Raw genomic sequence first — 14,773 nt, forward strand, 5'->3', positions numbered from 1 at the left:
AGGACAGTACTCCAAATGGGGTCTGATCAGAGTCCTATATAGCTGCAACATTATCTCTCGGCTCTTGAACTCAATCCCACGATTGATGAGGGCCAATGCACCGTATGCTTTCTTAACCACAGAGTCAACCTGTGCAGCAGCTTTGAGTGTCCTATGGACTCGGACCCCAAGATCCCTCTGATCCTCCACACTGCCGAGAGTCTTACCATTCAAATATTACTCAAATATTTGAGTCTTACGCAAATATTCTGCCATCATATTTGACTACCAAAATGAACCACCTCACATTATCTGGGTTTAACTCCATCTGCCACTTCTCAGCCCATTTTTGCATCCTATCAATGTCCTGTTGTAACCTCTGACAGCCCTCCACACTAGCCACAACACCTCCAACCTTTGTGCCATCAGCAAATTTACTAACCCATCCCTCCACTTCCCCTTCCAGGTCATTTATAAAAATCACAAAGAGTAGGGGTCCCAGAACAGATCCCGGAGGCACCCCACTGGTCACCAACCTCCATGCAGAATATGACCTGTCTACAACCACTCTGCTTTCTGTGGGCAAGCCAATTCTGGACCCACAAAGCAATGTCCCCTTGGATCCCTTGCCTGCTTACTTTCTCAGTAAGCCTTGCATGGGGTACCTTATCAAATTCTTTGCTGAAATCCATATACACTACAAATACTGCTCTACATTATCAATGTGTTGAGTCACATCCTCAAAAAATTCAATCAGGCTTGTTAGGCTCAACCTGCCTTTGACAAAGCCATGCTGACTATTCCTAATCATATTATGCCTCTGCACATGCTCATAAATCCTGCCTCTCAGATTCATCTCCATCAACTTACCAACCACTGAAGTAAGACTCACTGGTCTATAATTTCCTGGGCTGTTTCTACTCCCTTTCTTGAATAAGGGAACATCTGCAACACTCCAATCTTCCGGAACCTCCCCTGTCCCCATTGACGATGCAAAGCTTATCGCCAGAGGCTCAGCAATCTTCTCCTTTGCCTCCCAAAGTAGCCTGGGGTACATCTCGTCCGGTCCCAGTGACGTATCCAACTTAATACTTTCCGAAAGCTCCAGCACGTCCTCTTTCTTAATGTCTATATGCTCAAGCTTTTCAGTCCGCTGTTACAAATGCAAGGTCCTTTTCTGTAATGAGTACTTTGCTTCAGTATTCATTAAGTACCTCCACTATCTCTTCCGGTTCCATATGCACTTTACCACTGTCACAATTGATTGGTTTTATTCTCTCATATCTTATCCTCTTGCTCTTCACATGCTTGTAGAATGCCTTGGGGTTTTCCTTAATCCTGCTCATCAAGGCCTTCTCATGGCCCCTTCCAGCTCTCCTAATTTCATTCTTAAACTCCTTCCTACTAGCCTTATAATCTTCTAGATCTCTATCATTACCTGGGGTTTTGAACCTTTCGTAAGTTTTTCTTCTTGACTGGATTTTCAACATCTTGGAGAGCTGCAGTTTCTCTAGTGATGATCCCACAGTAGTGTTCCATGATTTAGATCCAGCGATGATAAAAGAATGCTGATGTATCTCTGCATCAGGACGTTGTGAATAACTTGAGGGGGAATCTGCATGTGGCGGTGTTCCACCATGCTTGTTGCAAGTATCCTGTTTGGCAGGGCGGTGCTTTCCTTGTCGCCACTGTTTTTAAGTGGATCATACTGTTGAGTTTCTCCAATAGACCAGCCATCATTTCTCAATAACAGTTCCAGAATAGTGATGATGAAGGAACCAGTGCTGGTCACGCTGTTGAATTTCAAGGGTGGGCGGTCTCTTGTTGAAGGTTGTCATTGTCTGGTACTTTGGTAGTGCAAGTGTTGCATATTGGTCCATTTCTGAGTGATGCATTTGCTGAATGGAAGTGAACAGTTTGCAATCATCAACCAACACTTTGGACCTTGTGATAGGATGGTCATGGATAAAGCTGTAGAACATGGTTACACTGAGGGAACGGTCTTGTTGAGCTCCTGCTGTTATGTCATGGGTATGAGGTGACTGCCTTTAACAACCACAACCAACTTTCAGACTCTAGTATCTGCAGGCTCTTTTGTCTTCTCACCACAACTTTCTTTGTGCAAGGTTGAAACCAACCATCAGAGTATTTTCCTTTGCTGTCTGGTTGTTTCAGTTTTACCAGGCCTTCTTAATATCACACTTGCTCAAGTGTCAAGGCAGGCAGGTGCAAGAATTGAAGTCTTTGGTGTACGGATGATCATGATGAGCTTTGTAATCAAATGGTCTTAAACTGGGTGTCAACGATCAGGTTATCGGTAACACAACTGATGATGCCTTCTATCACTGAAAATAGACTAAGTGGATTTTAATTAGTGGGATTTAATTTATCCTGCTTTTTTTCGAACAAGACAGTTACCCACATTGTGTCATAGATGTCTGTTTTGGCATCTATCCAACAGTGTTGTAAGGATGTAACTGTACTGGAGCAGATAAATTACAGACACAAATCACTGTAACAGAATCAAGCAGTATGTGGACTGCTATAAGTTATTCCAGTTGAAGCTGGAAATATATTGAGCAATGTCTGAGATGTATTACTGAGCTTTTTTGAGTATTTCACCTGGCAGTCCATTTCTATGCTTCAGCAACATTATCCTGCTACTTACAAAACCTAGTGAATTCGCCATGGTGGCATCAGTCCCAGGGCATGCCAGGCATCCACCAACAATGGGTGAGAAGACCTTAATGGAAGTTATATTCAGGCTCCTGAACAGTAGCCAGTTACAACAGGAGATAGAAGAGGCATGTAATAAGGACAATGTTATGATAGTCATGGGGGTGGGGGATTTCAATATGCAGGTATATTGAGAAAATCAGGTTGGCACTGGATCCAAAGAGGGGGTATTTGTAGAATGCCTATGAGATGGCTTTTTAGAGCAGCTTGTGGTTGAGTCCACTGGGGGAAAGGCAATTCTGGTTGGTGTTATATTATGAACCATATTTGATTAGGGAGCTTAAGGTAAAGGAACACTTAGGAGACAGTGATCATAATTATGATAGAATGCACTCTGCACTTTGACAGGGAGAAAGTAAAGCCAGATGTATCAGTATTTTAGTGGTGTAAAGGGAGTTACAGATGCATGAGAAGGGAGTGGCCAAAGTTGATTGGAATAGGACACTATCAGGGATGATGGCAGAATAGCAGCGGCTGGATTTTCTGGGGGCATTTCAGAAAGCACAGAATAGATACAACTCAAAAATGAAGAAATATTCTAAAGGTAGGATGAGGCAACCATGGCTGACAGGAAAAGTCAAAGACAGCATAAAAACAAAAGAGAGGACGAATAATGTAGCAAAAATTAGTAGTGAGTTAGGGAGCTGGGAAGCTTTTAAAGACCAGAAGGCAACTAAAAAGCCATAAGGAGAGAAAAGATGAAATATGAAGGTAAGCAAGCCAATAATATAAAAGAGGATACCTAAAGTTTTTTAGGGATGTATAAAAAGGAGAAAGTGGACATCAGACCGCTGGAATATGATGCTGGAGAGGTAGTAATGGAGGAGAAGAAATAGTGGACGAACATATTATTTTTTGTCAGACTTCATTGTGAAAGATACTAGCAGTAAATTCAAGAGTGTCAGGGGGCAGAAGTGAGTGTAGTTGCTATTACTAAAGAGAAGGTCAGATTGAAATGGATGCTGCCTGACCTGCTGAGTTCATCCAGCTTTTGTACATGTTGATTTGACCACAGCATCTGCAGTGTACTTTGTGTTTACTAAAGAGAAGGTGTTTGGGAAGATGACAGGTCTGAAGGTAGATAAGTCACTTGTGCCAAATAGACTACACACAAGGTTCTGAAAGAGGTGGCTGAAGAGATTGTGCAGGCATTTGAAATGATCTTTCAAGAATCACTAGATTCTGGAATGGTTCCAGAGGATTGGAAAATTGCAAACATCACTCCACTCTTTAAGAAGGGAGGAAGGCAGAAGAAAGGAAATTATTGCCAATTAGCCTGGCTCCAGTGGTTGGGAAGGTGTTGGAATCCATTATTAAGGATTAAGTTTCAGGGTACTTGGAGGCACGTGATAAAATAGGCCAAAGACAGCATGGTTTACTTAAGGGAAAATCTTGTCTGACAAATCTGATTTGAATTGAATTGACTTTATTACTTACATCCTTGATATACATGAGTAAAATTCTTTACGTTACTTCTCCATTTAAATGTGCAATGTGCAATTTACAGTAATTTATAATAAATAGTATGTACAACAGGATAGCCAATATAACACAGAAATACAGTTGTGTCAACATGAGTTCATCAGTCTGATGGCCTGGTGGAAGAAGCTGTCCTGGAGCCTGTCGGTCCTGGCTTTTATGCTGCGGTACTGTTTCCCAGGTGGTAGCAGCTGGAACAGTTTGTGGTTGGGATGACCTGGTCCCTAGTGATCCTTCAAGCCCTTTTTACACACCTGTCTTTGTAAATGTCCTGCATAGTGGGAAGTTCACATCTGCAGATATGCTGGACTGTCCGCACCACTCTCTGCAGAGTCCTGCGATTGAGGGATGTACAGTTCCCTACCAGGCAGTGATGCTGCCAGTCGAGATGCTCTCAATTGTGCCCCTGTAGAAAGTTCTTGGGATTTGGGGGCCCATACCAAACTACTTCAACCATCTGAGGTGAAAGAGGCGCTGTTGTTAGAATTCTTTGAGGAAATAACAAACAGGATAGACAAGGGAGAATTGGTGGATGTTGTGTACTTGGATTTTCAGATGGCCTTTGACAAGGTGCCACACATGAGGCTATTTAACAAGATAAGAGCCCGTGGTACTATAGGAAAGCTACTAACATGGATAGGAGATTGGCTAATTGGCAGGAGGCAAAGCATGGATATAAAAGGGGCCTTTTCTGGTTTGCTCCAAGTGACTAGTGGTGTTCCACAAGGGTCAGTGTTGAGACCACTTCTTTTTACGTTACATGTCAATGATTTGGATGATGGAATTGTTGGCTTTGTGGCCAGTTTGTGGGAAGATACAAAGATAGGTGGAGGGGCAGGTAGTGTTGAGGAGGCAGGGAGTCAGCAGAAGGACTAAGATAGATTGGGGGAATGGACAAAGAAGTGGCTGATGGAATATAGTTTAGGGAAGTGTATGGTCATAAACTTTGGTAGAAGGAATAAAAGCGTAGATTGTTTTTCTAAACGGGGAGAAAATACAAAAATCAGTGATGGAGAGGGACTTGGGAGACCTTGTGCAGGATTCCCTGAACATTAACATGCTGGTTGACTCTGTGGTAAGGAAGGCAAATGCAAAGTTAGCATTAATTCTAAGAAGACTCTAATATAAGAACAAAAATGTGATGATGAGGCTTTATTAGGCATTGGCCAGACCACACCTAGAGTACTGTGAGCAGTTTTGGGCCCCTTATCTACAAAAAGGATGTGCTGGCATTGGAAAAGGTCCACAGGAGGTTCACAAGCATAATTCCAGGAATGAAACAGTTTGCATATGAGGAGCATTGGATGGCTCTGGGCCTGTGCTCACTGGAGTTTAGAAGAATGGTGGTGGGGGGGGGGGGGGGATCTTATTGAAACCTATAGAATACTGAAAAGCCTAGATGGAGTGGATGTGGAGAGAATGTTTCCTGTTGTGGGTGAGTCTAGGGCGAGAGGGCAGTCTCAGAATAGTGGGATGTCCATTTAGAACTGAGATGAAGAGGATTTTCAATAGCCAGAGAGTGGTGATTCTGTGGAATTCATTGTCACTGATGTTATGGGGACCAAGTCATTGATTATATTTAAAGTGGAGATTGATCGGTTATTGATTAGTCAGGGCGTCAAAGGTTATGGGGGAGAAGGCAGCAGAATGGTGTTGAGAGGGATAATAAATCACTCATAATAGAATGGCGGAGCAGACCTGATGGTCTGAGTTGCCTAATTCCGTTCCCATATCTTATGGTTATAGCCTAGTAAGACTGCATACATTTTATGGTTTTGAACAGGTATAGTATTAAGGAGTAAGTAATCCAAATAAAATTTGAACTGGATGTAATGCATTGTTACTCATTTTTCTGGGGTTTATATTGATTGTAAGTTGTTCTCAACAGTTCACTGATTCTGCTGAGTTCTACAGATACAGAGAATATCCTCTTTTCTTCAGCACTTTTCATGTAGAAAATTATTTTAAGGTGCATTCAAAACTTCCAGTTAAATTGATGTGTTTTCATGATTTAATTTTAAACAACTGTTTGAAGCTGCCCTCGTATTACAGTTTCCCCTTACTGCTCTCTTCATTTTCAAATGTTCTCACAAGATTTAAAAAAAAATACTGTTCAATTCTATTTAACATTTCCTTCGGTTAGTACCAAACTCTTGAAAGCAATTTTGTTCCAAACTGTCTTGTGCAGCCCTGGAGGACTCTTAATTGTGAAGTGATTTCTCATTTGAAAATTTTTGCATCAACTCAATGTTTTATAAGCTTAATGGTAACATGCTATCTGAATACTGCTTTAATTTGACTTTTATGACAAGCTGCTTAGCCAAATTTTGTCAGAGTGATGGACTATCTTAGTACATTTTCAAAAGCTGTTTCTTCAGAAGAATTACTGATCGGTTCTCTTGCTCTTGTTTTGCATGCAAGAGAAACCTATGGTCCTTTCTTCTCATTGTAAACACATAGTATTAATGGATTTGGTTTGTCTGCATTGCCTCATTACTGGCTTAGGTCTCAATCACAGAAGTCTTTCAGTGTATGTAAATAAGGTAGAATCATCTACCTGAGAGTTAATATTCCAAGCTTTAAAGTGTATTATAAATCTAATGTTTGTATTTACAGCATAACATCCTGTTCGTTTTTGATGGGCAAAAAGCTAAGCGAGCCCGGGCAGCTGTTTGATGTTGGCTTCAAGTGTTATTAATTTCATATTCCATTATTCTTTTCACTGTAGCACAAGTGAAGCTGATGTGGGGGCTGTCATGGATAAGCTATTTGATGAGCTGGCTCAGAAACAAAATGATAGTACGTAAGTTAATTTCTCTTGAAAGAGAATACATTTAGAACACAATGCCCAATCTCCACTGACCAATTAGTAAGTTCCATTGCTGTATACGGGTTGATGCCATATTCAAGTGGTTGTCATTGTATCAGTATTTTGTCTAATTTCTGTGTTGAATCATCCGCTATTATTCATGAAACCATGCATTTCCAAGGTATAAGGGATGAATTTTATAGTAATTATCCAGACAAGGCTGATTCTTTGTTCATGTTTCCATAGTAACAAGACCAAGGATTTTGAAAGTGCAAGGTAGAGAACTGAGATTGAGCAAAGCTTGTGGAACCATGGCAGACTGCACATTTGAAGAGCTATGTGATAAAGTGAGTATAGGCAAGTCTTAAGCTAAGGGTCTTGACTGTTTTATTTCAACTTTGATTTCCTTGATTACTGAGGCTGAGGTGACTTCATCCACAAGATTAAATATCATCAGGATGTTGAGGAAAGATAGCTTGTTTTAAATTGTCATGACTTTCGGTTTTTCAGAAAAGAAAGTGAGGAGATGCCACGTCGCATATTCAGGTGCAAGGAAATAAAACTCTAGATTAATTCTTTTACATGATATATTCTAATGCAACCAGATCTGTCCTACAGCAGTAAGGAACAGCTGATAATGCCTATTCTTTATTACCCTTCTTCCTACCCTTCCCAACTTAAAAGTCTTGCAATCATACATGGTACATTACTTCTAGGTCCATTGCTTTCACAATTGAAATAAAATTATGCAGCATAAATACTGGGCGTTGAATAAACACTCTTTTATTTAGAGGCTGCCCCAAACCTCTGTTGCATAATTGTATACTCAGTTTACTGCTTTTTTAAATGTACTTTATCTATCATGAAGCTTTGGATCTGATCAAGATTAAAGTTTATCTTTATTTCTCAAATGTATATTGAAACAGCTAAACATACAATGGTATGCAAAAGTTTGGGCACCCCTGGTCAAAATTTCTGTTACTGTGAATAGCTAAGCAAGTAAAAGATGACCTGATTTCTAAAAGGCATAAAGTTAAAGATGACACATTTCTTTAATATTTTAAGCAAGATTACTTTTTCTTATTTCCATCTTTTACAGTTTCAAAATAACAAAAAAGGAAAAGGGCCCAAAGCAAAAGTTTGGGCACCCTGCATGGTCAGTACTTAGTAACACTCCCTTTGGCAAGAATCACAGCTTGTGAAGGCTTTCTGTAGCCAGCTAAGAGTCTTTCAATTCTTGTTTGGGGGGTTTTCGCCCATTCTTCCTTGCAAAAGGCTTCTAGTTCTGTGAGATTCTTGGGCTGTCTTGCATGCACTGCTCTTTTGAGGTCTATCCACAGATTTTTGATGATGTTTAGGTCAGGGGTCTGTGAGGGCCATGGCAAAACCTTCAGCTTGCACCTCTTGAGGTAGTTCATTGTGGATTCTGAGGTGTGTTTAGGATCATTATCCTGTTGTAGAAGCCATCCTCTTTTCATCTTCAGCTTTTTTACAAACAGTGAGATGTCTGCTTCCAGAATTTGAAGGTATTTAATTGAATTCATTCTTCCCTCGACCAGTGAAATGTTCCCTGTGCCACTGGCTGCAACACAAGCCCAAAGCATGATCTATCCACCCCATGCTTAACAGTTGAAGAGGTGTTCTTTTCATGAAATTCTGCACCCTTTTTTCTCCAAACATACCTTTGCTCATTGCGGTCAAAAAGTTCTATTTTAACTTCATCAGTCCACAAGACTTGTTTCCGAAATGCATCAGGCTCGTTTGGATGTTCCTTTGCAAACTTCTGACACTGAATTTTGTGGTGAGGATGCAGGAAAGGTTTTCTTCTGATGACTCTTCCATGAAGGTCATATTTGTGCAGGTGTCACTGCATAGTAGAGCAGTGCACCACCACTCCAGAATCTGCTAAATCTTCCTGAAGATCTTTTGCAGTCAAATGGGGGTTTTAATTTGCCTTTCTCACAATCCTACGAGCAGTTGTCTCAGAAAGTTTTCTTGATCTACCAGACATTATCTTGACCTCCACCGTTCCTGTTAACTACCATTTATTCATTACATTACAAACTGAGGAAACGGCTACCTGAAAACGCTTTGCTATCTTCTTATAGCCTTCTCCTGCTTTGTGGGCATCATTTATTTTAATTTTCAGAGTGCTAGGCAGCTGCTTAGAGGAGCCCATGGCTGCTGATTGTTGGGACAAGATTTGAGGAGTCAGGGTATTTACAAAGCTTTGAAATTTGCATCACCTGGCCTTTCCTAACAATGATTGTGAACAAGCCATAGCGCTAATAAGCTAATTAAGGTCTGAGACCTTGGTGAAAGTTATCTGAGAGTTCAGATCTCTTGTGGTGCCCAAACTTTTGCATGGTGCTCCTTTCCTTTTTTTCACTCTAAAATTGTAGAAAACAAAAATAATATACTAATCTTGCTTAAAATGTTGAAAAGAATGTTTCATCTTTAACTTTATGACTTTTAGAGATCAGTTCATCGTCTACTTACTTAACTATTCACAGTAACAGAAATTTTGACCGGGGTGCCCAAACTTTTGTATGCCACCTTACAGTGAAATGAATCATTGGCTTCAATGAGTAACACTATCAGCTGGCAAGTGCCGTCCTGCTTCCAGTGGCAACAGAGCATGCCCACAACTTACTAACGTATGTCTTTTGAATGTGGGAGGAAACCAGAGCAACCAGAGGGAACTTACGGGGAGAACGTACAAATTCCTTACAGCGGTGGAAACTGAACCCTGCAACCAGTTCTGCAAAGTATTAGCCTAACCACTATGCTACCGTGCCATCTGTATGTTGGAAACAATACACCGAAGGTGGTTTATGTGTGTTGGAAGCTATTGGAAATGTCAAAGAAGAAAATGAAACTCTGAACCCTTAAAGGATTGGGATTGGATTATTATTGCCACGTGCTCAGGTACAGTGAAAAGCATGCCTTGCATATTGTTCATACAGATCAAATCATTACACAGTGCAGCGAGGTAGAACAAGGTAAAAGGATAACAGAATGCAGAATAAAGTGTTACAGTTACAGAGAAAAAGCAGTGCCGGTTAACGGTCAGGTGCGGGTCTGTAACAATGTGGATTGTGAGGTCAAGATTGCACCTTATTGTACTAGGGAACCATTTCTCTTGTCTTATAAGAGAAGGGCAGAAGCTGCCCTTGAGCCTGATGGGACGTGCTATCAGGCTTTTGTATCTTTTACCTGATAGAGGAGGGGGGAAGAGTGAACGTCTGTGGTGGGTGAGGTCCTTGATGTGCTGGCTGCTTTATGAGGTAGCAAGAAGTAGACAGATATTATATTCATCACCACTTGTTTGATTTCAAAATGGTTTTTACAGATTCCAATGCAATAAAACACTCATTTCCCGTCAACACACACCAAATGCTGGTGGAACGCAGCAGGCCAGGCAGCATCTATAGGGAGAAGCACAGTCAACGTTTCGGGCCGAGACCCTTCATCAGGACATTTCCTATGACGTGATTGGCTTGCATTCACATATCTATCAGTTTTCTATCAAAAATGAACAAATCAGAAACCTAATAAAAACACAAAATGCTGGCAGAACTCAGCAGGCCAGACAGCATCTGTGGGAGGAGGTAGTGACGATGTTTCGGGCCGAAACCCTTCATTGGGAGTGAAGTAACATGGGATGGTCGAGGGGGGATAAGAAGTAGGGGGAGGGATAAAGTAGAGAGCTAGGAAGTGATAGGCTGGAGGGAAATGGGCTAGGGGGAAGGTGGAGAATTATGGGAAATAAAAAAAGAAAGGTAGGGCTGGGGGGAGATAATAGTGAGGGGGGAAAAAAGAGAGAGAACGAGAACCAGACTAAAATAATAGGGATGGGGGTAAGGGGGGGGCAAGGGTATCAACGGAAGTCTGTGAGTTGGAATCAGAAACCTGTGGGGAATGCTGCCAAAGGTCGTTCATTGAAGTGAGCCTTGAGAATGTCATTACAGACTGAAAAGCAGAGAGGTTGGGTATGTTCAGTAATTCCTTTCCATTTAGTAGTTTGTTCAAGTTGAAGTAATTTCCAGCCATCTTTGACCTGTCATTACACACTTCAACTCATTTTTAGGTGTTAAACAAGCAAGGGCCCAACGAGGAAGCTATACTATAGCTCCATTGACAGGCAGAAGGGTTTAGTGGGAGTGTGTGCTGTATTTGGAGGTGGTATTGTTACCACAAGGGTAAGAAAATCTGCAGAAGCTGGAAATCCAAGCAACACACGCACAATGCTGGAGGAACTCAGCAGGCCAGGCAACATCTATGGAAAAGAGTAAACAGTGGACATTTCCGGCCGAGAGTCTTCATCGGGACTGGAAAAAAAGATGATAAGTTAGAGCAAGAAAGTGGAAGGGAGTGGAGGAAGAAGTACAAGGTGGTAGGTAATAGGTAAATCCAGGAGAGGGAGAGGGAGAGGGGTGAAGTAAAGAGCTGGGAAGTTGATAGGTGAAAGAGATAAAGGGCTGGAGAAGGGGGAATCTGATAGGAGAGGGTAGAAGACCATGGAAGAAAGGGAAGATGGCGAAGCACCAGAGGGAGGTGAGAGGGAAATGGGAAAGGGAATGGTGAAGGGGTGGATGGGCAGTTACTGGAAGTTCAAGAAATTGATGTTCATGCCATCATCTTGGGGTTAGCCAGACCAAATATAAGGTGTTGCACTTCCAACGTGAGCGTGGCCTCATCACGACAGTAGCGGAGGCCATGGTCTGACATATGGGAATGGGATATAGAAATTGAAATGGGTGACCACCAGGAGATCCTGCTTTTTCTGGCAGATGGAGTTTAGGTGCTTGGCAAAGCGGTCTCCCAATCTATGTCGCGCCTCACTGATATACAGGAAGCACCAGGTACAGTAGATGATCACAACAGACTCACAGGTGAAGTGTCACCTCACCAGGAAGGACTGTTTAGGGCTCTGAACGGTAGCGAGGGTTGCCCTATTGTCCTGTTTATTATTTATTGTAATGCCTGCACTCTTTTGTGCACTTTATGCAGTCCTGGGTAGGTCTGTAGTCTAGTGTAGTTGTCATGTGTTTTTTTTTCTCTTGTTTTTTTTACGTAGTTCAGTCTAGTTTTTGTAATGTGTCATGTAACACCATGGTCCTGAAAAACTGTTGTCTCATTTTTACTATGTACTATACCAGCTGTTATGGTCGAAATGACAATAAAAGTGACTTGACTTGTAGGGGCAGGTATGGCATTTGTTCCGCTTGCAAGGTTAAGTACCAGGAGGGAGATCCGTGGGGAGGGATGAATGGACAAGGGAGTCGAATAGGGAATGATCCCTGTGGAAAGCAGATAGTAAGGGGGTAGGGAAGGCTGTGCTTGGTGGTGGGATCCCATTGGAGATTGTGGAAGTTACGGAGAATTATGTGTTGGATGCAGAGGCTACTGGGGTGGTAGGTGAGGACAAGAGGGAACCCTATCCCTGGTGGGGTGGCAGGAGGATGGGGTGTGGTCAGATGTGCATGAAATGGAAGAGATGTAGGGGAGGGCATCGTTCCACCACCATGTGTTGCTGGTATTGTTACCTGTTCATTCTTCCCTAATACTTAATTGCTTGGAGTCATTGGCAAGAAATGGTAATCACTGTACATGCACAGCCAAATTTCCATAGCCGTACTTTTGCTGACTTTTGAGTGGCAATGTGCTGCCTTTATGTGTCAGTTCAGCACCAGTCTCTCCCCAGTAGACCTGGCTGTAGTCTGTGTGAGTAGGGCTCTCAAAAGGATGTCATTTTTATTTAAAGGAGGGGGAATAAATTGGAAAATATAATATTATGGAAACATTTATTTAGAGGAAAATGAAGTACTACCATGAAAGGAGGATAGAGCTAAGGCGCAAATAAAAAATCATGTCATCACCGAGCATGGTAACGGGTCCTTGGGCTCAGTGTCTCCATGCTGACCAAGATTTAAGCTTGTCCTGTTTGTCCACATTTGGCTCATGTTCCTCTAAACCTTCCCTATCATGTACTTGTCCAAGTGTCTTTTAAATGTCGTCAATGTATTTGCCTCGACCACTTCCTCTGGTAGATCATTTCCAGAAGTGCAACACCTTTTTTGTGAATAACTTGCCCCTTAGGAGGTTCTGGTTAAATTTTTCTCCCTCACCTTAAACCTGTAATTTTTTATTCCCTTTCCCTGGGAGAAAGATTACGTGCATTCATCCTGTATATGTATTGCGTTCATGAAATAAACCTCGGTAAAGCCACCCCTCATCCTCCTATTCTCCAGTGAATAAAGTCCTACCGTGTCTAGACATTCCTAGGGAAAGGGACTGTAGGGAGCCAGAAAGGACCTCCAGAGTGGTACTGATTGCTACCTGTGCCACATACCACTGAGGATAAGAATACGATGATTTGACAGATGAATGTGTGACTGAAGAACTGATGTAGGTGGCAGGGTTTCAGATTTGAGGATCATTGGGGTACAGTATCTTCTGGGGAAGGTATGACCTGCACGAAAGTGATGGGTCACACCTGAACTCGAGGGGGACCAACGTCCTTGCCGGCAGGTTTGCTGAGCTTTAAACTAGGTTAGCAGGGGGGGTAGGTCAGATTCAAGATCCAAGATTGTTTAATATAATTTCCAGTACAGAAGTGTAAAGGAGAACAAACTTATTACGCTGGACCTGATGCAGCACAATAAAAATATAATCAGATAAAGAACACAATGTTTAAAAAAAAAACAATAAATATAAATGCATAAGATAGCTTATGTACATTGATTGTTTGAATGTACATGAGGTGACTGACAGGAAACAATATAGTAGTGGTGGTGGGATGGGTTAGAGGGTGGACGTGTTGGCCACCCTTACTGCTTGGGGAAAGTAACTGTTTTAGAGGCTGGTGTTCCTGGTGTAAATGCTACATGGGAGTGGGACAGACGGTCCACGAGCAGGATGTGTGAATCCTTTATGATGTTACTGGCCCTTTTCCAGCATCTTTCTGCATACATGTCCTTGATGGCAGGTAAGCTGGAGCCAGTGCTTTGGGCAGTTTTGACCACCCGTTGTAGAGCCTTCCCTGTCTGACACAGTGCAGTTTCTGTACCGAGCTGTGATGCAGCTTGTTAGGATGCTCTCTACTGCACATCTGTAGAAGGTCATGAGTACTGGATGTGCAAAGCCCAGCTCTCTTCAACCTCCTCAGAAAGAAGACGGGCTAATGATCTTTCTTGTCTGTGTAGGATGTGTTCTGCGACTACGAGAGGTTGAGTGAGATGTGCACTCCCAAGAGCTTGAAACAGTTCACAGTTTCTACTGCCGTGCCACCGATGTAAAGAGGGGTGTGGCTGGTGCAAGTTCTCATGAAATTGATAACGATGTCCCTTGTTTTGTTGACATTGAGAAAGAGATTATTTGCTTGGCACCAGGCCTCGAGTTCTCCACCTCCTCTCTGTAGGCTGTCTCATCGTTGTTTCTGATGAGTCCAGCAGTTGATGGAGCAGTTGGTATAAAAGTAGGTGCAGTGTGTAGAGGGACTGTAAGTAGGCAGTGGATAGGGCATGCGTACAGTTTTTTGAAATGTGTCTAAGGGGAGAAGTATGAGGAACAAGGGTGAAGAACTCAGTATGTTTCATGGTACATGAAACTACAACATTGTAACCATTACAGAGACTTGGGTGTTACATAGGGAGGAGGTTCAGAGGCTTGTCGAATGGTGTATGAACAATAATCCGAGTCTCAACGTGGACAAGACAAAAGAGGTGATTGTGGACTTGAGGCGGGTTGATGACTGCGTTGCACAGC

The 14,773-nt window shown here is 42.2% G+C and overlaps 1 protein-coding gene across 1 annotated transcript in view; it reads left to right on the forward strand.

Annotated features, from left to right (window-relative positions):
* afg1lb (AFG1 like ATPase b) overlaps positions 1–14,773 on the forward strand; it is a 140,318-nt gene that overhangs the window by 107,357 nt on the left and 18,188 nt on the right. Inside the window, exons 9-10 of the mRNA XM_073055880.1 lie at positions 6,923–6,993; positions 7,250–7,350. Coding sequence (XP_072911981.1) covers positions 6,923–6,993; positions 7,250–7,350 — 172 coding nt within the window. The remainder of the gene's footprint in view (positions 1–6,922; positions 6,994–7,249; positions 7,351–14,773) is intronic.

The sequence above is a fragment of the Hemitrygon akajei genome, chromosome 9 (genome assembly GCF_048418815.1).
Source record: "Hemitrygon akajei chromosome 9, sHemAka1.3, whole genome shotgun sequence".
NCBI lineage: Eukaryota > Metazoa > Chordata > Chondrichthyes > Myliobatiformes > Dasyatidae > Hemitrygon > Hemitrygon akajei.